Here is a 22,244-nt window from a genome sequence, read left to right on the forward strand (position 1 = left end):
CCTGTCCAGGGTAAACTGTATCCGATTCCCTGTGGTGAGTCTCCCTGTAGAATTTCTCCTTTGAATGTCACTGCTTCAGTACAAGTGGTGCATCATCGGCCCCAAAGGGTCTAATGATGGTGGGAAGATGACTGGTGGGTTTTGCCTGGATGACGACTAATCCTTTTGGTAGCTCTTCACTTCAAGATGTTGGAAAGGAGGAGAGATGCAGAAGTTGTGTTGGTTCTTAGTCCTGGGAAGCTGTAGGGCAGACAGATAAAACAGTTCATTCCTGTTCATAAAATGATAGAATGGTTTGGGTTGGAAGAGACCTTTAAACATCATCTAGTCCAACCCCCCCGCAGGGACATATTTCATTAGGTCAGGTTGCTCAAAGCCCCATGCCACCTGACTTTGAACACTTCCATCCAGAAGCACCTTGCTTTCATGATATTATTGCTCAAAGCACCTGATACACATGGTGGCTGTCTTTAAAGAATTGCCTAAGAATGTCTTAAACAGCTGTCCACCTCACCATATTTTCTGAGTTTAAGAGCTATTTCTTCTTACTATATGGAAGTTTAGGTCGTGAACAAAGTAATTTTTGCATCAGCATTTGCCAGCTGAAGGCAGTGAAAAACCACAAGCAAGCAGGTTGTGGTGGCTTACAGAGATAGTTTGTGCCTTCTGACCTGTAGCAGCTCTCCATTCTACACTTAGTTTTTAACTAAAATAAATTAGTTGGAACCATCCTCTTTGTTCATCTTAAAGCCCAGCTGCTGTAGAAGATGCTGCTAGCCTCTTCACAAACAAGTGGCAAACAGAACTGACAATACTGAGAATTGCTTTTGCTCTTGCAGGTGGTAGTTGCAGGCAGAGTTCCTTGCAGGATACTCATTCAGAACATGAAATAAAAGATTCAGTTTAATAGTTGTAGGAACTGCTTAGTTTAATTCATGCATCCATTTTTTTACTCTTCATAATAAAAGCTTTGGATATTTATATGCAGGAATATTTATTAGCAGGAATTTTACGTGACTTGAAAGATGCAAGCGCAGAATTATTAATTAAAAGAATATATTGAAATACTTGGCGAAATATCACAGAGTACCTGAGCCACGTCTCAGCAAGTAGAAAAGCAAAGGTTTCTTGGCTAGGAAAATGAAATGAGCTCAAGGGCAAATCTGTTGAGCTTATCTTACTGCAGCACTACTTTTCTTACAGAAAATGTTGCTGTACAAAGTAATTCTAAAGGTCAGGCTGGTTTAGATGAGACTAATTGAATTAATTCTGAACCACAGCTCTTTCTGTAGAAATTCAATTCAAGGAAGGGAAGGAAATAAACAAACATGTGCCTTATTTGTATTATTTGTATGCCATATTTTTTTACAATATCTATATTTATATATAGTATTTCCATATAGAGGACAGAACTCTGAAATATAAGGTCAGGACTAGATCCTTTGCTGGTGTAAAAATGCATAGCCACTACATTCAGGACAGCTGTATCAACAAACAGCAGCCTGTAGCAGCTTGGCGTTGGTTTCTGAACGATGTGTTAGTGGCTTTGCTCTCCTGTAAAATACTCCATTAGCTGTCATGGATCTTAGCGTTGCATTTAACTTTCCATGGACGATGGCACTCGAGGGGGAGATTCTAAGGAGGTGATTCAGGTTACCGTCGCTGCTAGTGGAAAGTACATAGCTAAATTTCTGCAAGGCACGCTGAGGGTTTTACCCCAGAAATCATGTTATAAAATCTTCAGTAGTTGAAGTAAGCAATAGCAACTTCCTAGTTTCTAACACTTTCTATACAGATGGGGACACACCTGTGTGTCCAAACATTCACATGCAAAAAAAAGCAAAGCTGGCCAATTTACTGCTCTGTTTTATAAAGAATACCTGATGATTTTTTTTTTCTTATTAATCCTAGAATCATAGGAATGTTTTATGTGTGACACCTCTGTCAAAGGTAGTTAGGAGACTGGAAGAAGTGTGGGAAATGTCAATTGACTGAAATGGTATCGTGGCAGCTTTACAGGTCAGGATTCCTTACAGCAAAAGAAAACAGCAAGACTTGTGATAAAATGCCTTGTATTCTTATACCTCTTTCTTAAAAAGGCATGCCCCACAAAATGCATATAGCTGAAACAATTCAGCACTCGTTCAAAATATTCTGGAAGAATCTTTGAAAATATTTTTTCTGACAACTCATTCCCAGTTGGCACATTGTTACGATTCCTGGATCCGATTTCTGGTTTTGTTTGGGTTGAATTTGGTTGAGATTTTTGGTTGCATGTTGGTGTTTTGGCTTTAGCAATGGCCCATGTACGCCGGGAGGCAGACCACTGTATTTTGCAGTTACACTGAGAGCAAAAGAAGGGAAGGGTTGGGTGGCCTCGTGGTCTGCAGTACTTCAGGGGTTTGAAGCCTGGCATTAGGTTCCCTGCAGAGCAGCCAGATTCCTTGGTGACTTCAGGCAAGTCCCTTAGTCTTTGCTTTGCTTAATGGTGCTTCCTTGTCTAACCTGTTGCCTGCCGTGTGCTGCCTCCTCTTCCTTCTCCCTCCTTACCCCCTACCACAAGCTGTTTAGCACCTTTTAACTTTTAAGGGGCTCAATAGTCACACTCACTTAGGTGAGAAGGTAGGAGTTTCCATAAGTCCTTTGGTCCTAATCACATTTCCAGCTGCTTGTATAATATAAATAGCTTTCTGCCTATGCATTAAATACACAGAACACACTGGAGTACTACCAAGAATGCTGTCTGAAAGAGAAACCGTGTTGCAGATTGATTTTTGAAGTGTGCTGGAGATTTATTTTTAAGATGGTTTCAGTTTTAGAGATGTCTCTCAATGGATTCTGCAGTCTCTCCAGCAATCTCAGAGTAGCCCTGGTGAATGGTAATATAGAAGATGGGCAAGAGAAGAGAGAACATGGATTCTGGCAAGGAAATGGAGTAAAAGAGTGTGTGTGTGTGTGTGTGTGGATAGCATGCAAAAATGAGAGTAATGAGGAGGCTTGCCTGAATCATTGTTAGCTGAGAACTGCGTAAAGCCAAAGTTTCTGAAGGTAATGGAAAATAAAAATTAAAACAAAAAAACCAACCAAAAAACCCTAAAGCCCTGAGGACAGTAGGAAAATAAAGGACTGGAGCTGTGTGCAAGAACACTGCTCTTGCTATTCAAAGATAGCCCATCGTGTCTTTAGGACTTTTAGCTACAGTTAAGCTTTGAAGGATGAACCGTGAGAAGTGGATTGTTATTGTTGAAAATGTCAACACATTGAATAACTGACCTTAAAATCCCTTCAACAATTAAATGATGAACTTCATGTTATGCAAAGACTGTTTTTACTGCTGATAATTAAACGCCAGTGCAATATCCATTTAAACATGCAACACTTCCTTGCCAAGTACTTTAAGCCAGACCATGACTATTGACTTCTGCCGCAAACACTCTGCAAATACCTGTAGTGTTGTTATAGCAGCAGTTCCCATTCAACTTGAAGACAAAACAACACTTCTAATAATTGTTTTTTCTTACTCTAAATGAAGTAGGAGAGTGATTGGTCATGTGCCACCCAAGAGATGGGGTATGGCATTTTTCATTTCATGTGATTGCTGTGCTGCTTGCTTTTTTCTTTTAATTTTTTGAAGGGGAGAGGAAAGGTCATGCTTTATTAATGGAATAGCATTCTTCTGATGTGCCAAAAGTGCCTGCATCTCTAAACCTCCTTATAGAAAAGAGAAATACAGTTGCTTTGGATCTCTTTATTAATAGGCTTATTTAAACCTCAGGAGAACAGACTTGCATCCCTTTTAATTCTTTCAAGAGAAGCTTTGTTTTGTTTTCCCTGCTCTCCTGCTTTCCACAACAAACTGCAGACTTTTAATTCAGAAGCTTCCTTCAGACTAGGAAATAATAAAATTACAGTTTTTTCTCACTACTGGTGCCAGCAAAATGCAAAAATACAGTACATTGGGACAGCAGGTGGCAGGTTGGCACCGTTGGCGAGTGCCATATATTGGAAACAAACATCTGAAAACCTGAATTTGTCCCAATATAGATAAAACAAGAGAGATCGCATCCTTTTCTGGTTATCCTTTAGAAACACAAAGTGTATAGCCCCTCCAAATGCAAGGGATTTTTACGTCATTCTTGCATGTCACCTTTCCTGCTAAGATTTCTAAGTGTTTTGGCTTTAGTTTTCTTTATTTTGGTGACTTCTGGTTTTGCCTTCTTTCCTGAGAACTGCTATTGCTTTGTCTTCCCCATTCATATTCTTTTTCCTTTCTTTTTTGCTGCATGGAGACTCTCTGCTGTACAAGTGTAAGTATTTTTTTAGCTCTGCTGTTTCTGGCCTACTTGTTTACATTTTTGTGCTCCATTTGCCTGTGTACTGCCTTACGAGTCTCCTGGGAGACTGTAGTGCCATCCATCTGCACCTACAAATGAAATAGGCAGCAGTTCAGGGATGAGATTGGATTTTACAAGAAGGTTCAGCTAGCGTAGCATCTGAATTTAAAGCATCCCTTGGCTTCAAGACCAAACCAAAACAGAGTGCCAATGTCAGAAGTGTAAGCACAAATGTTACTGCTCAGAAAGAAAACCTATTGATTTGGTTTTATATTCAAGCATCATCCAGCTTAATGAAAAGAATAGCTTAAGAATGGACATAAACTAGGGCTTTCTTGCCACTAGGTTGGAAGAGACGTCGGGTTATCTCAGTTCAGTCAGTTGAGTTTTCTTTGGTTGAATCACCTTGAGCTTTTGACTGCTGCTCTTACCTTTTTGTGCTGTCACCCTTAATGCGTTCTCAAAGCTGAAAACCCCTTACGTCGTTTTGCAGGAAGGCGAGTTGAAGGGAGACTGATTGTGGAGCTGAATTTCAAGATGGAGGGGGAAGTTGTTCATAAGTTTGTTGGAAATCTTTTGAAAGGGAAGTGACAGAAGGGTCACAGAGCATCCCTGTATCTAACAGGATTGAATATAAATTACTTTGGAGGAGGAGGAGAAAAGCATGGAAATGAGCATATCCCTCAGCACTGAGCGTGATTTCAATTATCTGTATAATCAAGGAATGTAGAGTAGCTGAGACCCTGTTGCTAAAGACACATTGTTTTCTAGTCCTCGAAACAAAGTGATTTATTTGTTGTTTTGAATTCCCAAGATACTAGTGTTCTTCCACAGTTGGTAATATAATTTAAGAAAACTCAAAAGAGCTCAGATAGTTTTGTGAGGAAGGGAGGAATCTGGAAAAGTGATCATGGTAAGAGATCCTGGGAGTTTAAAGTTAGCTTGGACACATGAGAGTGTCTAACTCTAAATATTTGGGAGCATGATGGAAATTTGCTGGTTCCCATCTAGGGCAGAGGGGTACCTTCGTGGAGCTATCTCCAGAGATCTCAGTGGCATAGGTGCACACAGACTTCCAAGAAGGCCTCCCAAGACCCAGAGATGCTGTTAATCTTTTTATCTGTTCTGCCAGGCAGCCTACAGTGTGCTCACAGAAAAGCAGGCAAAACAAGGAAGAAGTTCAGGAGGTGGTCTGCTAGAATGGAAAGTCCCTGGAAGATGTGGAAGAAGTGAAGGAGGGGAGCTTGATACTAACAGCTATTCCCCTGTAAAGGCCACGAGTGAAGCGTGGCAGGAGAGCCACGTTGTGCTTGCATGGCCAGAGGTGGTGGGAAGGCAGAAAGTGGACATCTGCCAAACCCGAACTGCTTCCATGAACTATGGGAAATGGGGCTCAGGCTGGGGAGAGGCAGAGATCTTTCTCTAGGAGTTCAGGTATCTCCTCTGGTAATGACATGTGCTCTGCTGCTGTAGCATACTGCACAGTGTCTGAGATATTAAGCTGAGATTATGTCTAATATTTTGTAAAAAGAGCACACTGGCCTATTTAAATTAATGCTTTGACCCATTTTGCTCTGCGTGTGATCTAGAAAGTTCACTTGGCAAGAAGCCTTTCATCTGTGCACTTCCTAAACAGGCTAGAAAACAGAAGGTTTTCAAATAAAAGTGTATGTATAGCTGTTATTCATGCTGTTAAAGCAAATGGGAAGCATCTCTATCCCTCTGCCTTTATCCCCAGCAACCATGCTGCCGATGGATCATGCCAAGCTGACGGTTAGTTATAGCTGTGATACAGAGACTGCCTTACGGTCATCAGCACAAGCTCGACAGGGTCATCTGGGGGCATTTTCTTGTCTGGGAAGGAAGATGAAATCATTCTGTTCCTGGCTGTCAGGGATGTTTTGGAACGCTTAAGTCCCTGCCCAGGAACCTCAAAACTTGCCCCGTGTTCTTTGGCATCAGTGCCCTAGGCTGATGCAGCTCTCAGCTTGTCTGTGTTCATCTAGGAGCACTCTGAACACTGGATGTGAAGTTACTGAGCGATGGGAGGTCTCCCATCAGCCTTGTTTTCTGTCGCCCTTTCTGATCTTCTTTAGCACATGACTTGCTGCATTATCCTACTAGATGTAATTTCCAGTCACACCACGAAAAAAAAGTGGCAAGCAGACCAAAATGCATGCAAATATACATTAACAAGAGAAACAGGCTACAGCTGGAAATAAAACCAGGGGACTAGTGATAGTGACTCCTAATTGCCGTCCCCTAATGCTGAGCTGCTTCCACTCTTCCTTACATGAGGTGCAGATGCCTTTGGTTATTTCAGGTTTGGGTGATGGATTGGCAGCGGTCAAGGTGTGCAGTTCAGAGGCTGCCCAGCTACCTACCCATCGCATAATCCACTGCAATTTGGGCTGAAAAAGTTCAGCACCTCTCCAACCACTTGCCATAGAATCTATTGCACTTAATTTATTGGTAACTCTGAAAGTAATGCGTGACCTTTTGATGCAGTAAACACATTGCTTGCTCATTAGTTTCAGTTTTTGCTCATAAGTCTGTTCAGGTGGCAAACTGTTTCCTGGCTGGTCTTGAAACTATTGTATGATTTACTGATGCTTGTCAAATGTGGAAGTGGAAACCTGCAAACAGCTGAAGGCATCTTTTTTCATCCAGTAATGTGCATGGCAAAAAAACTAGAGCCCTGTTGCCCAGACAGTGCTATCACTGCCCACTCTGCAATCTGCAAGTCCTTTTCTGATCTTGAGAAGATGGGTGATAACTTTACTGTTACGAAAATCTGTCATAACCCTGAGCATTTGAAGAGTGGCATAATAATCCTCCTGACTTAATTTGGATGGGAATATGAATTTAGTACATGTAAGTCTGTGCACTGAACTTTCCATATATAAAAACTAGCAAATGTTTACCTTAAACAATTCATGATTTGTTTGAGATGTCAATGCCAACTACGTCTTTTCTGGCTGATATAAAACTGATACTACTGAACTTGATGAACAATTCTGTTAATGACTTGTGAGCTATAACAGCTTCCTGACTGACACTCCAGATTTGAAGCCACTAGGCTTCAAGACTAGCAAGTAAATGGAAGTATGTGGATGTCACTAAAGCCAGCATGTCTGACTCTACCACAAAAGAAGCCCATCTTTGCAGAAGCTGAGTCATTTTAAATTAACTCTTTAAAAAACCTGTAGGTCAACTTTTGTTTAAAAGCCTTACAATGCTGAGCTATGTTAAGAGGCTCGGAATTGGTGATGCACGCATTTCCTGTAGCAAAACTGTCTGTCTTTCCATGCAAACTTTCAGAAGAGTTCAGGCAAGAAAATAAAGGCAACTTTCTTCCAGAAATAACAAACTCAGGTCCTAAGTCTGGGTATTTGTGCTCTTAAGGCAACTTACTCATTTTTTCTGGGAACGTGAAGATGAGAAAAATAATAGCGCATAACTTTTAGTAACTATGTTGAATGTACGCCAAGGTAACTTTCCACCTATTCTCAGCATATCTAAAGTCCAGGGAAGTCATGTGTTTGCTGGAGATAGTGCTAACACTGACACAGTATTTTTTCTTTTTGAAGAAGGGCTGTGTGCTCCAAGACTGCGTTCTCCTAGGGAGGTTTGGTGAGCTGTGTGGTGGTGTCCAGAGGCATAGATACCTGAATTTTAATCATTTCCAGTAGTGTGTCACTAACAAATAAACTGAGGAAGTATATTTTGTATCAAAAATAAAAGCCAGAACACGGGGGAGACCATCCCCGGTATTGTCATTAACTTTGCAGTACTGGACGCAGTAATTAAGTTTTCTGAGCCTCATGATCTCAAATGCAGAGATGAGGTTTTAATAGTTCCCTTGCGTTACAGTTTGGGATCAATGAGTTTAATGCTTGGACAATTCAAATAATCATCCTGTGTACAGCCTAAGGTTTTAATGGGAAGCATAAACTACCTCCCTGGTTCTGTTCAAAGTCAGTTGAACAAAATGTCAATTTAGAAAAAGTTCTGAATGTTTGAGAAGGGGAGGAAAAATCCCCATTCCCTCCTGGTGTTAAACCCAGTTGGATCTTGAAATGATACATAGGCTTGAAGAACTGACTTGTTGGATAGAAAGGAAAAGGTGTTCTTTGTCACTTCTGTCCACTAAAGTAATTTTTGGGTTGTTTTATGTTGATAGATGACTCCTAAATCGAAAAGGAAAAGCATCCACAGTAGAATGCTCCGGCCGGTGTCCAGAGCTTTTGGTAAGTGAGAATTTCTTAAAACCTTTTTTTCTGCTTTGCTTGCCTGAGATTCTTCTAGGTAGTTCTCAACTGAAAAGCACAGGTAACTCTCCCTCCCTCTGGATTGCATTTGAGGCCCCCACTGGTTGCTTTGGTTTGTGACTCTCCTAGTGCGTTTGGTAGTAAATCTTTTCTCATGGTGCTCTGTCTGCTGACAAACACAGTGTGGCTTGAGTTCTCTAAATGTGTTTATAATTATTTACCACAAAAGGGAGGAATGGCATTGTCTTTTGTTTTAAAGAGCATGTTAAGTCTAATTAGAAAGTTTTGATTTCTCTTAGAAATGGAATTTGATCTAGATAAAGCACTGGAAGAAGTACCTATCCATATAGAAGACCCACCATTTCCTTCCAGCAGGCCGGACAAACGAACTTCTGGATTCATTTCAGAGCTGCCATCAGAAGAAGGGAGAAAACTGGAACACTTTACAAAATTAAGGCCCAAAAGGAATAAAAAGCAGCAGCCCAGCCAAGCAGCAGTGAGTGTGCATTAAAATATTACTGACAGTGTCATCTATTGATTGCTTTTTGCCATGAGTCAGGTCTTGCAATGTAATGAGGACAACTGTTGAAGTTTAAAAGCCGTAAGCAACTACTTCATCGTTCTTCTGGTATTCATGTCTTTTGGTGTGCAATCCCTGTTACAAGCTTTTTGTCTTGTCTGACACAGCCTAAACCCAGGATATGTTTTATCGTTTTTTAATTTGCTTTTGTTTTTTCATGGAAACAGTTTCTGGAGATACTTGGAGCTTTCACAGGAAACGCACAAAATATCATGAGACTTTTCAATTATATTGCAAGGGTTTGTTCAGTCTTAATCCTTTTTTCTGCTGCATTAAGACGTGGTAACTTGGCATGAATTCTTATTTCTATCAGCTCTCAGAGGAGCTACTCTGTGACACCCAGCTTCCCACAGCTCCTTAACTAAAGATGGTGTTTGGGCCAGCAAATCTGCATAGTCACAGATCTGCTTTTCTTGCTGGAGCCTGCCTTAGAAAAGCAAAACAGAAGAGCACTGTCTGTCTACAAAAGGCATTGGTGTGAACCCAAGTATATGTGTGTGGGGTTCCCACAGTTCCATTTCCTTGGCATACCACATCAATAAAGATTTATTGCTGTGATGGTATGTCCTCAGGGTATGTAAGGACAGATCTGGAGGAGTTAGAGCTATCTCACGGCAACAGAGCACAGCTGATATGATAAGTAACCCTTATCAAGGGGTAGCCATTGCTTCTCTGAGTTATGCTGCCTAGTAATGAATGTCTGTGGCCTCTTCTGCTCCCTGGGGATTGTTACCAGAGAGGACCCTTGAAAATTTCCCTGATGTCAGGAAAGATCGTATCAGGCAGTAGGGTGCTTTTTGCACCACTTGTAAATGAAGCAACCTTCAAGCAGAGGGGATATTCAAGCCAACTTTCCATTCCCTTGCACTTTACAGGGAAAGATAGAGGTAGCAGAAGGGTGGACTGGTCTCCTCATTGTAGTGAAAACACATCTGTGTTTACTTCTTCCAGTTCTGCAGAACGCATGTGTTTTCCCAGTTGCTAGACTTGCCTCCCTTCCAAATTTACTCAGCACGTCCTGTGCCATCTGCAGAGAGGTGGGGAAGGAGTGGGGGCATGGAAGTGCAAGTGCTCCAGTACTGGGCATGGAACTAGGGCATACAATATATTGCTCAACAGAAACACAAAGCTTACTTCTTGTAGCGGAGAAGTGTTACTTTCTGTGATAGAGCAGTGTTCATCCACATTGAATTAATTGGGAAATTAGGGGGTTATTTAGGCACAGAAATTGAAAGGAACTTTTTTACTTAAACTCATTTGTCCCTGTCTTGTTTTTATGGACCATTTAATTCCTTACTAGTTCTGACCTTATAACAAGTCTAAACAGTTTTTTGAAAGACTTAAGATGTTTGTTTTGATGCTTCCAAAAACAAAACAGTCGAATTTTGAAGGCCGGAGTCTTGAGTGCAGCATTGTTTGCAGAATTTATTTGCTGCTGGTTTTGCACTTTGAGAATACAGAAAGCAGTGGTTAAGAAAAGCACTTGAAATGTGAGAGGCAAAACCTTGACCTTTTCTACCACTTAAAGCAGGTCTGTTGGGTTGTTTGCTGTTCCCATTATTTCCATTTAGTAATTTAAGGGATCTCGGATGATCATGGCTGTACTTCTCTGGGTGTGCTGGAAAATAGATTTGTTCTTTTTAAGCTGAAAAAAGGGTGAAAAGGAGTGGAAAAAAGGGAGAAATGTAAACTTTTAACTTGGGGTGGGTGTGCGGGCAGAAGAAAGATTTATAGTTTTGTCAGAGTTTTTACTGAAATGAGTGTTCAGAGGGGGAAAAAAAAAACAGAGGGAAAAAAAGAAAACCTCAGCACCACCCACCCATGATTAAACAGTTGTTTATCATTAGATTTTTGTGAGATCTTAACCTTATAAGCTCTTCCATCATGTGTGAAGATTTAGTACAGCAGAGGTGAATCTCTAATGTATGAAAGAGCTTGTGATTCATCGTATTTATTTCTGCTTCCAAGCCATTTTTTTTCTTAATAAAGAAACATAGAAGGCTCATCTTTAAACTTAGATTTAAAAAAAAAAAACAAATGAAAACTTAACTTTTTCTTTTTTCTTTTTTTTTTAATCGTTAGGAGCGTAAAACATGAAATAAACCAGAGCTCAGTCTTTTACATTAATGTTGATCACTAAAAGACATTATGATAAACATCTATAAGAAAATTCCGTGCTTTGAGGACCTTATTAAGTCCTCAGCGTTTGTGTATGTCATTAGTGTGTTTTTAGGAACTTGCTGCTTTTTCAGATGCAATCTGTTTTCTTTTTTGAGGTAGATCATCTCAGTTGCTGTAGATTATTGAATTCTTGCATTACCTCCTCTTCAGGAGATGTACTTGCCTTTGATACTTACATGTTTGTTCCTTCCATGGAGGGCTCTGGTATCAATATTAAATGGTTTCTCATTTCTGTTGAAACGCATCAGCTACTTTTGGTTGACACCTTTCAGTTGAGATGTCAGTGTCAACTGTTTTTTGACTGAGAAGGTAAATATTTACATTGAGACAACTGGCACTGGTGTGACCAAGCCAGATTGCTGCCTAGTTTCAGATGTTCCGGCTAAACAAGTTCTCTGCAGAAAACTCCAGAGGTGGCAGAGTTGGAAGTCCTGAGAAGTCGTCGTACTGCTTAGAATAAAACTGTTTTCTATAGAAAATATGCAGTTTGACAGGCAACAAAGCAGATGGGCTCTCAGATCACTATTACATTGCTACAGCAGGTATCAATGAAATATTATCTTTGATAACAAAGTAAATATTAGGCTTCTAATAAGGTTCAGCCATGGAAAGTAAAAAGTTTCATGGACGCATTAGTTCGTATGCAATCTGCTTAATGAGGCTGTGTTTGATGTTAACAGCAGCTTTTAAGAGTATTTATTTTTCTTTTTAGAGGCATAGAAAAGAGTGTGTATTCCAGCTGAAAAGGGAAGCTGGGATTATTTTGAGTTATCGTGGCAACTAGAAGATTCCTTGATTTAAATTGTTTCAAATTACAAACCCTGCTATTTTGTGACAGACTGATTCCTGGCCATTAGTACTACCAAGAATACAACTGGGTTGGGTCTTGTGGAGTCCCTCTGTAGTCACCTAAAAGGTCTCCGTACAGCATTTAAATTGAAGGAAGTCTCTCTACTGGTAATAGAGCTTTTCGACATCAAAGCCACGTACGGCAGCTAGACCACATGAGAAATCCTCCCAGGAGACGGCATGTTTCATCCTCAGGAGGCTGCAGAGTCACCAGCTAATCTTCACAGGGCCTTTGTAGTTGGCAGGTATGACTAAGTCAGCCTGGTTTAGACGCCTCAAGTCACCCACATTCAAAACGCGGGTATTGAAACCAAAGAAAGGGAGCAGGTTTTCCATTTTCAGACACTCAGCGAAAATCTGTGCTCACTTCCTAAAGTGAAACACCTGACTGTGTATTTAGAGTCTCTGCTTTTGGAAGTGCTGGATTGAATGAATTGTAAAAGGCTCTGATAGCCTGCTGGAGCTCTGTTTCTAAATCTCTAAACCCAGAGTCCAGAACATATGTTTTTCTCTGAACAGGGAAACAACTAGCTGTTGAAAATACTTTCTCTTCAGGTCACCACCTGATCAGGATTTAATTTTTTCTTAACTGCTTTTTGTCTTCTCTGACTGAACCAGTGCTCTATTCTCACAGGCCCAAGGCATTTGATTCCTGGCCTCATGCATTGCAGAATCCAATTTGTCACTGGTGTTTTGGGTTACTTTGCGTTTGATGTAATACGTCAACCGTCCTGACTAAAGGGAGAATTCCAGTGGTAATTCCATTGCTTGCACTGAGGTTTGGTTGGCACAAACAATTTTTATGATGTTTTAACTCTCAGTGATTGTCCTTGAAACAAATATGCTTAGATTATTATATACCAGAGAGTTTTTTCTTCTGACAGGTGTCTGCTGGAGTACCTCCAGAAGGGGATCAGAATGGCCTCATGGGGAGAGTGGATGAAGGCGTGGATGAATTTTTCACTAAGAAAGTGACCAAAATGGATTCAAAGTAAGTTCAAATTTAAATTTTTTAAAAATTAAATTTAAAAAAAAAAAAAAATCCATCCTGATAGCTGGGCAAGTAGCACTTCTAAGTTGTATTTGACTTCTGTTTCCAATATCCAGGGTTGCTATTGTCAAAATCAGAAAATACCTTAGTAGTCAAGACATTGTGAATTCAATTACTCTCCCTTAAAAATGACTAAATAATTTGCTTTAATATACCATATGGAGGGGATTATTGACTAGTGTGTATTTTTATAATTCAGTTGACTTCATTTTACCCTTCAGTGGAGCTCATTAGAGCTGAAGCAGAGCTGTGTAGCAGTTGAGGCTCTCCTCTCCAGTGCTAGTAGTACACACAAGTGTCTCTGTCTGATAAGGACTGCTGTTGGGCACAGTGTTTTGATAGATGACAGTAGATTTATGTTGGTTTAGAAATATGTTAGATGTGTTTGATCAATTTGTAGTATTCCAGATTGAGGCAATACATTAATCTGAAAGATATGTCCCCTTCAACTGTAAGGGTTATACAGCTTATACAATTGCTTTGTAGCTGGTTGTGTATTTACAGAACCATGCATCTAGCTGTTCTTGCATTCATGCATGTTCATGCATATACACACACTGCAATACTTACATAAATGAGAAAGCTAGCTAGGGTGATTTCCAGACAACTTGGAATGACCCCTTCTGTGCTGACATCCATTAAGGAAAATGATAGGTGTTAACTGGTAGATAGCTGTGGCAGGAAAAGCAAATGTTTTAAAATCACTGAGTTATAAATATCTACAGTGACATGTGAAGCCATGTGTGATGTACTATGTGTAGTGGGTAAAATTATGGTAGCTTTGAAAAATGGATTAGCCAGTGAAGTTCATGGTGCTTGCAGACTACTGCCTTCTCCTGTGCTTCCCTTGAGCACCTGCCAGCTGCTCATTTCAGATGTCCTCATGAACTTGCACTATCCTTGTGTGCCTGTCCCTGGCCATGCCCGTGGCTAAGGATTGTTGCTCCATTCGCTGCACCGGTGGCCCTTTCTCCACTTGGGATGGTCATACGCAGACACGTTATGTGCCCAGCTTTCCACTCAAGTGTGAATGAATCTATTCTGCTTGTAAGATGCCTGTAGAAAGTCTTACTGGCAGGTGGGTTGTTTTGAGGTTCGTGTTTTGAGATTGGGTTTTTTCGAGGATGATCATCTGCACTATAAAGGTGATGTCCCTGTGTTCCTTACTGGAGAGAAGGTGGCTGTGCCAACTAGTTCCTATTTCAAGCAAGGCCCGTAAGGGACAAGATCCCCCAAAAGCTGTGTGCCTGGATCAGTTCTCCTTTAACTAATGGGCAGATACAAACCAGAGGTAGTGCACTCTGGAAACAAAGCAGAGTGAAATTGTACGTGCATAGACAGCTTGGGCAGAGTGGAGATGAAACGGCTGCCTCTCTTCGTTACACAATGCAAAAGGCCAGCAAATGAATCCTCAAGGCGGTATGATCAGTGTTAATTGTCCATTTTTTAATTTAGAGACACCAGCTAATGACTGGGCCTAGGGCAGCGTATGGATCATACAAAAGATTGGCTTTGCCCAGGAGGAGTCATTAGGTACTATTTAAAAGAGAGGGGGAAGGGGAGTGGAGAAGAGTTTAAAATGTCTGTGTCTTTTATTAGGAGACCGTCAACTAAAAGTTCAGACAGCAGTGAGCCCAGTGAAGCAGGTGATGAGAAGAAGAAAAGGGACTCAAGGAAGAGTGGCTTCCTTAACTTAATCAAATCAAGAGGCTCCAAATCTGAACGTCCCCAGACTGTGATGGTGGCAGAGGAGCCCTCCTCGCCCAAGGTTGCTGCAAAAAGTCCAGCTGTGGACGCAAGCAAGAAGGAGGTAAAGCCTGCAGAGCAGAACGGTGGTACAGAGCGATCGGAGGAATTAAAGACACCAGACTCACTGGAGGAGGCACAGCCGGATGATGCTGCAAAAGCTGAAAGGGGTGACAGCAAAGGAAGCCCACAAGGAGGCCGGAGGTATGGCGTGCAGGTGATGGGCAGTGGACTTCTCGCAGAAATGAAAGCCAAGCAGGAGAAGAGAGCAGCCTCTGCTCAGAAGGTGAAGGCAATTTGATTTCTCTTGAGTTGTTGAAAAAATGAGCAAGAGCTAAGGGTCTTCAGGGGAAGTGGGTTGGGTCTACAAGGGTTGGTGGCTGGGGCTTAACACATCAGTTCAGCTTTCCACAGGGATTATGGTGTTGCTGCAAGTGGATTGCTCTCTGCTGTGGTGGTTGAACACAAATACCCCGGCCAGGGACTAGGCTGCACGTGTGGAGCAGGAAATGCACTCTTAAGACTGCCCTTTCTCTCCTCTTGTGGAGGAGGTGACACCAGCTCTTGCGCTTGATGTCAGGCCATCACAAGCACAGAAGAGGATGGGTAATTGTTTGCATGTATGACAGAGTAATTTTGGGGCAATTAGTAAGCACAGTTTGAATGTCTCCACTCTACCATGCATGGTTTGTTCATGTGTTATGGAAGCGTGCTTTACAAAAGGTAAAGCTAGGACAGACTTCTTACTGTGTGCCCCCTGCACACCAGTGCCTCAGGTGTTTGGCAGAGTTAACCACAGTAGTAGCTGTCTGTACTCTTCTCTTTTGGAAGGTGATGTAGAAAGGTGGAGAGATGTGCTGTATTTTAAATTATATCCAGAGAAGTAAATTTGGCTTCCAGACACTGTTTACAGCTATTCAGCTTATACTTTTCTTGTCGCACTTTATGTTTATGTCCTTTTGTACCATGCATAATTATTTTTATGCCTTTGATTTCTGTATTTTAAATACTAACGCTTAAAGAAAATAGGCATATGTTAAAAAAAAAAAAAATCTATTCCCAATTACCTGTCTGGATTCCCTTCGTTCTCTCTAATTTTCTCCTCTCTGAAGCGCTGATGCTGGGCAGGAACTCTGCTTCACTTTGCAAATGTGTGGAGTGGAATATCCTTGTATTGCTCCAAAACATTTTGTGCCAACCTGTTTGCCTGATGCCCATTTCTCATTGAACTTCTCCATTATCATCCCCTCCTTCCTCCCTGCTGCAGTTGGCATGTTCTAAAATTACCAAAGGATCAGCCTTTTTTCGCTCCTCTTTTCCTCTTCAACGTGCAGAGCACTCAGGTGCTGTCCATTCCCCGCCATTATCCCCTGTAATTTGGAAGGTGTTACCTTATGACGAAGCTCACCTGCAAGCTTTGCTGTGTTTTCCTTCCTTTAACACATTGCAGGATTGTCTTGCTGTGACCGAGCAAGGCACCCAAAGTTCATTATTACCTTTCTTTATAGTACTTGCCGTGATGTCTGAACCATTCGTGCAGATGCTGGCGTCTTAGAATAAGCAGATTCAATTAACACAGTAATCTATGGCTCATTAAAGGGATCCTCAGCATAAAAATTATTTTTCTGAAGAAATGACCAATTCCCACCTTTCTCATTGGTGCTGAGCAGTGCACGTGAATAGTCTCACTGATTTCTAAAACACCCAAGTTTTCAAGTAAAATGTCATATGATTTTAAATAAGTGTTATGCTCTCTCTGTAACTAACAAAATACCCAGATACTCCAGATTATACAATTTTTTACAGCTGCATAAATTGTGTGTCCTTGGCCCTCTTCCAGTTCTTAACACTTGCCATCTAAAGTTGGTCAGATCTGGAATGATGTGGCTGTCATTTTTTTTTAAGTGGGGAGAGTAAAAGTTGTCTTCGATTGATGAGCTTTTGTAGCATTGATTGAAAACTTAAATTTTATCTATCAAAAAGAAAAGTGTTGCCTTTTACTAGTATTTTTTTTTTCCACCCTTTGGTTTTTTTACTGGCTGGAAAGGTTACCCTTCTTTCAGGTTTAGTTTTCAAGAAAATAGTGTTATTGATCTTTTTTATTTGTTGAATTTTGTAAAAAATTATATTTATAGAATGCAAAAGTAGTTGTTTTATTTGTTTGTTTTTTTTTTTTTAAGAGTGACAAGAAAACTGAATTGAAATAGGAATCTGTACACAGCAGGGCACTGAGTTATCCATTCTTAATGTTACCCAGACCACAAAAAATTGAACTGCTGTTCAAAAGAATTTTTCACATACTTCATTCTAGATCACAATAGTGAATAATTTAGCTTTGCACCTTTATGCCTGATATTCATGAAGGTGAAAATCATGCAGTATCCTCGTGGTTGAGCTACAGAAGACAGCAGCCCACGTTGTTTAGGATGGGGATGACATCAACTTCCCTAACATCTTGAAATTTATCAGAATTCCAGTATGATAGAAAATTGTATTTTCCTTTAAGGTACAGATGGCTGCTTATATTCTGAGCTATTTTACATGAAAACAAAACCAGAAGGAATTTACTGTTTTGTTCATAACCTACCGCAGTCTTGTAACAGATACAAGTGATGAGCAGGTGCACAGTAGATGGAAAGATGGTAAATGCTTTTTTGTTTTCTTTTGCTTAGAATACAACTTGCGAATTGGCATTAACCGTAGAGACGAATATTTGCAGATTAGTGTTGCCTCTAGGTGTACATAAAAAGATCTTTTAGCTCCATCTAGTGTTTACTGACTGAATTTTTAAATACCTTGAGCAAGACCTATGAGTAGACCAAGATCATCTGTAACCTGTTATTCACTCTCAGTAGCACCTGACTCTGCAGTATTTCTCAACCTTGCATGAATTCCTATTAAAAGTAGAGCCTAGTCATGATTTATCTGCAAGATAAAATCACCTGCATTTATCTGACATGATTGACAGCTTCTCAGAGTACATTTTTGCAGCAAGTGTTTAGTGTTGTCTCGGGACTGTAAGCAGTTTGCAATGTATGTACAGTAGGTAGCCAAACACGCGAACATCCTAATTGCATTTTTAAGTACTACCCTAAGAGATGCCAGCACTGGCTTTTGTACTTGTCTCTGCACACGGTCATATTTCCCCAGTAGTCCCATAACTAGGGAGGGAGGAAGGAGGAATAGTGAAATTAGTTTTCATATTGTCATACAGCTCAAAAGTCATTTACCGTAGTTAAGTGTTATGCATATATCTTCAATATTTACATAGGAAAATGTGTATTTCGGTGAAAGTTCATGAGAATTCACATTCCGTGAAGAAATTGTTGATAAATTCCGTTCTTAAAAGTTTTTTTTCTGAGGTATGGAAGAAAAATCCAGTAAGTGGAGAGTGGTATTGCCTTTAAAAAGATATAGCCAAGATAGTCTTACAGAGAAACACGTGGCTTTAGGAGGCTGAGAGGTGAGAATTTAGCCAAAATATCAATGACAGTTAAGAAATGGGAACAAAAACTGAGTTTTCACCCAGTAGTACAAAGCAAAATGTTCCTTTGGAGGGGACTTTTTGACCATGCGTAGGTTACCATTCTGCCCCTACAAGTCATGGCATTTCTAGAGTGCTTCTGACCAGAAGACTTCATTGTTTGGCTGACATGTGCTTTTTAACATACAGATGATTTTATACTTAAAACCTGTAGAAATATAATCCCTTAGAGTGGATAGTTATATCTGTGTCAAGGTAGTTTTACAGTACAGAAAGTTTAATGATGATTCTAGTAGCATCCTAGTGCACACTTATACTTAGGGGAGAGGTCAGGAGGAAGCATTACCCTGGCAGGTTATATACAGGAATGGCAGGCACTCAGCATCTCCATCCTTTTCTTTGTTGTATTAAAGAGAGGCTTTGTTTTAGGAGCTGTGAGTTTACATCAGCAAAATGGAGGTATAGGTAAATCTGTAAGGCCAACCACACTGTTTTCTGTCTTGCTCCCCAAAATCTGCTTCTCCTGAAATGTCTGTGTTGAATTACCACCACAGGGGAAAGACACCTGGATATTTAGACATGGATATTTAGAGATCATTCCTTTATGTTTATATTTAAAATACTATTTTCACCCTAAATCTGTCAATTTTTCTATAATTAGTATGTACTCCTGCTACTTGTAGCCTTTCTCTTCCTTCCTACATTTTCTGTTGTCCAATTTTTATCTACGTGCTATACCTAGGAGTCTTAGATTGTAAGCTCCAAAGGGCAGCGGTCATATTTGACGTACACTGCGTGGCACGTGGTGGAGGTTTCTGAACACTGTGGGACAATCATATCCCAGCACAAGTCATGCAGAATTGATGTTAGAGCAGTAGTAGCAGTATCCTGAGCATGTCAACATGACTTATATGTGAGTACATAACCAAATGAAATCATCAGCATAAATCATAGAATCATAGAATGGTTTGGGTTGGAAGGGACCTTAAAGACCATCTAGTTCCAACCCCCCTGCCATGGGCAGGGACACCCTCCACTAGACCAGGTTGCCCAAAGCCCCATCCAACCTGGCCTTGAACACTTCCAGGGATGGGGCATCCACAGCTTCTCTGGGCAACCTGTTCCAGTGCCTCACCACCCTCACAGTAAAGAATTTCTTCCTAACATCTAATCTAAATCGACCCTCCTTGAGCTTAAACCCATTACCCCTTGTCCTGTCACTACACTCCCTGATAAACAGTCCCTCTCCAGCTTTCCTGTAGGCCCCTTCAGGTACTGGAAGGCTGCAATTAGATCTCCCTGGAGCCTTCTTTTCTCCAGGCTGAACAATCCCAACTCTCTCAGCCTGTCCTCATAGGAGAGGTGCTCCAGGCCTCTGATCAGCTTCGTGGCCTCCTCTGGACTCGCTCCAACAGCTCCATGTCTCTCCTGTACTGGGGCCCCCAGAGCTGGACGCAGTACTCCAGGTGGGGTCTCACAAGAGCGGAGTAGGGGGGCATTTGCTTTAAGACATTTACCACACTAACTGTCTTGAAGTAGCAAATCAAGATCAGGATTGAATCTGTCTGCAAAAGTCTATCCTTGCTTTTTTAGTTTCCAAAAAATCTCTCTTTTTTTTTGCCTAGTGTGATCTTTTTAAGGCTTTCTGTCATAGTATGTCCTGCACTTATTTCTATGCACTTTTTTGTATCCTCCCATTTATCCCTCAGCTTAAGCGTTGGTAGCAGGTAAGTCAGTAAAAGGAGGCTGGTTCTCTTACAAGTACATTGGCTGCATATCCAAACTTCTGGTGAATACACAGGTTTCAAGCTCACTTAGGCAAGATCCATGATACAACAAAAGTCTTTGCACCTTTTTGGGTTTTTTTTGAGGTCAGGTTGTTAGGAAAGCTAGTCTTGAGAATAGAAGACTTCGTAAAATATCAGCACGTAAACAAGCAGCCCCCTTTCTTTAGAGGTGCTGAGCATCCAGCAGCCCTTGTGATGGGGAGCTTTAAACACCTTTCAGGAAGTTAGATCTATTTGTTTTTAACAAAGTCCTGTAAATATGTGAGCACTGCTGCGTCTGTAGTTGTAAGTTTATCTAAAATTAAAAAATTATTCTTGTATGTGGAAGAGCATAGGATCCATTCAGCAATCTTACATTCAAAATCTAGATCTTCAGAAAAAGACACTTTGTTTTAAACCTAAACAAGGAATTTTAAAATATAGAGCTATCTTTAAAGCAAAGACTGTTTCCAGCTAGCACCTTTAGGTTCAACTCCTGTACATTAGCAGACCTGTTGCTTAGGAGGCAGGGTGTTATTGCAGCTGTGCTAGACATGTGGCAGTATTAGTTATCAAATCAGTATTGTTTTCTTCCTACTTAGATCTCCAAGACCTGAAAGAGAAACAAGGAGAGAGAATCCACTATTTATTACCATCACTGCTTTCTCTGCTTTATGGCTTCTAAGAGCTTTTTTTCTAACAGAACCACTGAGTTGTATTAATTACAGATATATTATTAATATGAGACCTTTTCTCACTCTTTCAGAAACTTGGGAATGACACAACTCCCAGAGAGTCTTTTGACGTGGCGATGAGCTCGGAACGACTGGATGGAAGTGGTACAGGTACATTTTGGTTTTCCTGGCATAAACTCTTTCTAGAAAATGCAAAATGCCTAACCTCAAAATCTCACTCCCCTCTCCAGATTGTGTGCCTACAGTTGCTTAAGCAAAATATGAGCTTATGCTTAGTGGAAAGGATTAGAAACAAGCCCACTTCTTGTACTGCATTTGACAGCACTTTTCATGAGGTCAGCTCTAGGGCTCAGTTGATGTCTCAGCTTTTACTCTTGTGCTCCACATTGCACAGGAGGGAGACTACTCGGTGCATGTGTCTTGGGCGCCTTTGAAAGGGTGCTGACTTGTAATGGGATCAGCAAAGCTGAAGCTGAACCCGGGAGCCAGCAAAAATGTCTGCATGCAAAGAAGTGAAACTCCTGAATACACCCGATGACCTAAACATGACTAATTTGCGAGGTTTATAGTAGCCAGTGCAGGTACCAGCTTGAGTAGTCCTGGCTTTCAGCTGTTAGAACAGACATCTCACAGGCAACGGCAGCTGGCTCTTCCCAGGGTTTAGCTGACTTAACCGAAGCCAGGGCTGTCTGCAGAGCTGTGGAGGCCCCTGGACACTCCATGCATGCACAAAATGACTCCCCATTGTGTACCAAGTGGAGTCCAACCTTGCAGTGCTTACAGCACTGATTCACTCTGCAGCTAGTCCTGCTGAGCACTAGCCTAGGGGTACTTGTCAAGCTGCAGTCCTAGGCCCTGCTACAATGCAGCTGCCTGAGTACAAGATGGAATTCTGATCTCTCTGTGTACATGCACACTTTTGGGACTGGCTGGTGAAGTGTTCAGAAGGGATTCAGCTCTGGTGGTTTGCGCACACTACGTTCGCTGAACTAGGGAATCCAGGTCTGATTTCTCAAGAGTGGTGCTAAGTATCCTGCAAGCACAGCATGTAGGGTTGCCACAACACATGGAAAGAAGGCTGAAAAAACAGGCTGAAATCTAAATCCAAACGTGGCCATCTTGGTTGAGAACTTCAGAAATGGATGTTGAGGTTTTATACCTTTCTAAAAAATAGTTTTAAAAGACAGCATATTCAGAGCATGCTGAACTCTACAAATCAGTGCTTTTAAAGCCTGCTTATCTTTTGAGGAGGAGCTTGTGTACTATATGTGTCTCTTGATGTCAGCC

At 41.0% G+C, this 22,244-nt stretch overlaps 1 protein-coding gene across 5 annotated transcripts in view; it reads left to right on the forward strand.

Moving 5' to 3' along the window:
- The window catches only part of CARMIL1 (capping protein regulator and myosin 1 linker 1), a 194,565-nt gene that overhangs the window by 160,106 nt on the left and 12,215 nt on the right, over positions 1-22,244 (forward strand). For 3 of the 5 annotated variants that reach the window (XM_054815205.1, XM_054815207.1, XM_054815209.1), the window contains 6 exons: positions 4,290-4,307; positions 8,518-8,584; positions 8,905-9,101; positions 13,100-13,206; positions 14,866-15,298; positions 21,029-21,107. In XM_054815205.1, coding sequence (XP_054671180.1) covers positions 4,290-4,307; positions 8,518-8,584; positions 8,905-9,101; positions 13,100-13,206; positions 14,866-15,298; positions 21,029-21,107 — 901 coding nt within the window. The remainder of the gene's footprint in view (positions 1-4,289; positions 4,308-8,517; positions 8,585-8,904; positions 9,102-13,099; positions 13,207-14,865; positions 15,299-21,028; positions 21,108-22,244) is intronic. The other 2 variants (XM_054815206.1, XM_054815208.1) reach the window with 1 other exon arrangement.

Source organism: Grus americana, chromosome 2, assembly GCF_028858705.1.
Source record: "Grus americana isolate bGruAme1 chromosome 2, bGruAme1.mat, whole genome shotgun sequence".
In the NCBI taxonomy this organism is placed as follows: Eukaryota; Metazoa; Chordata; class Aves; order Gruiformes; family Gruidae; genus Grus; species Grus americana.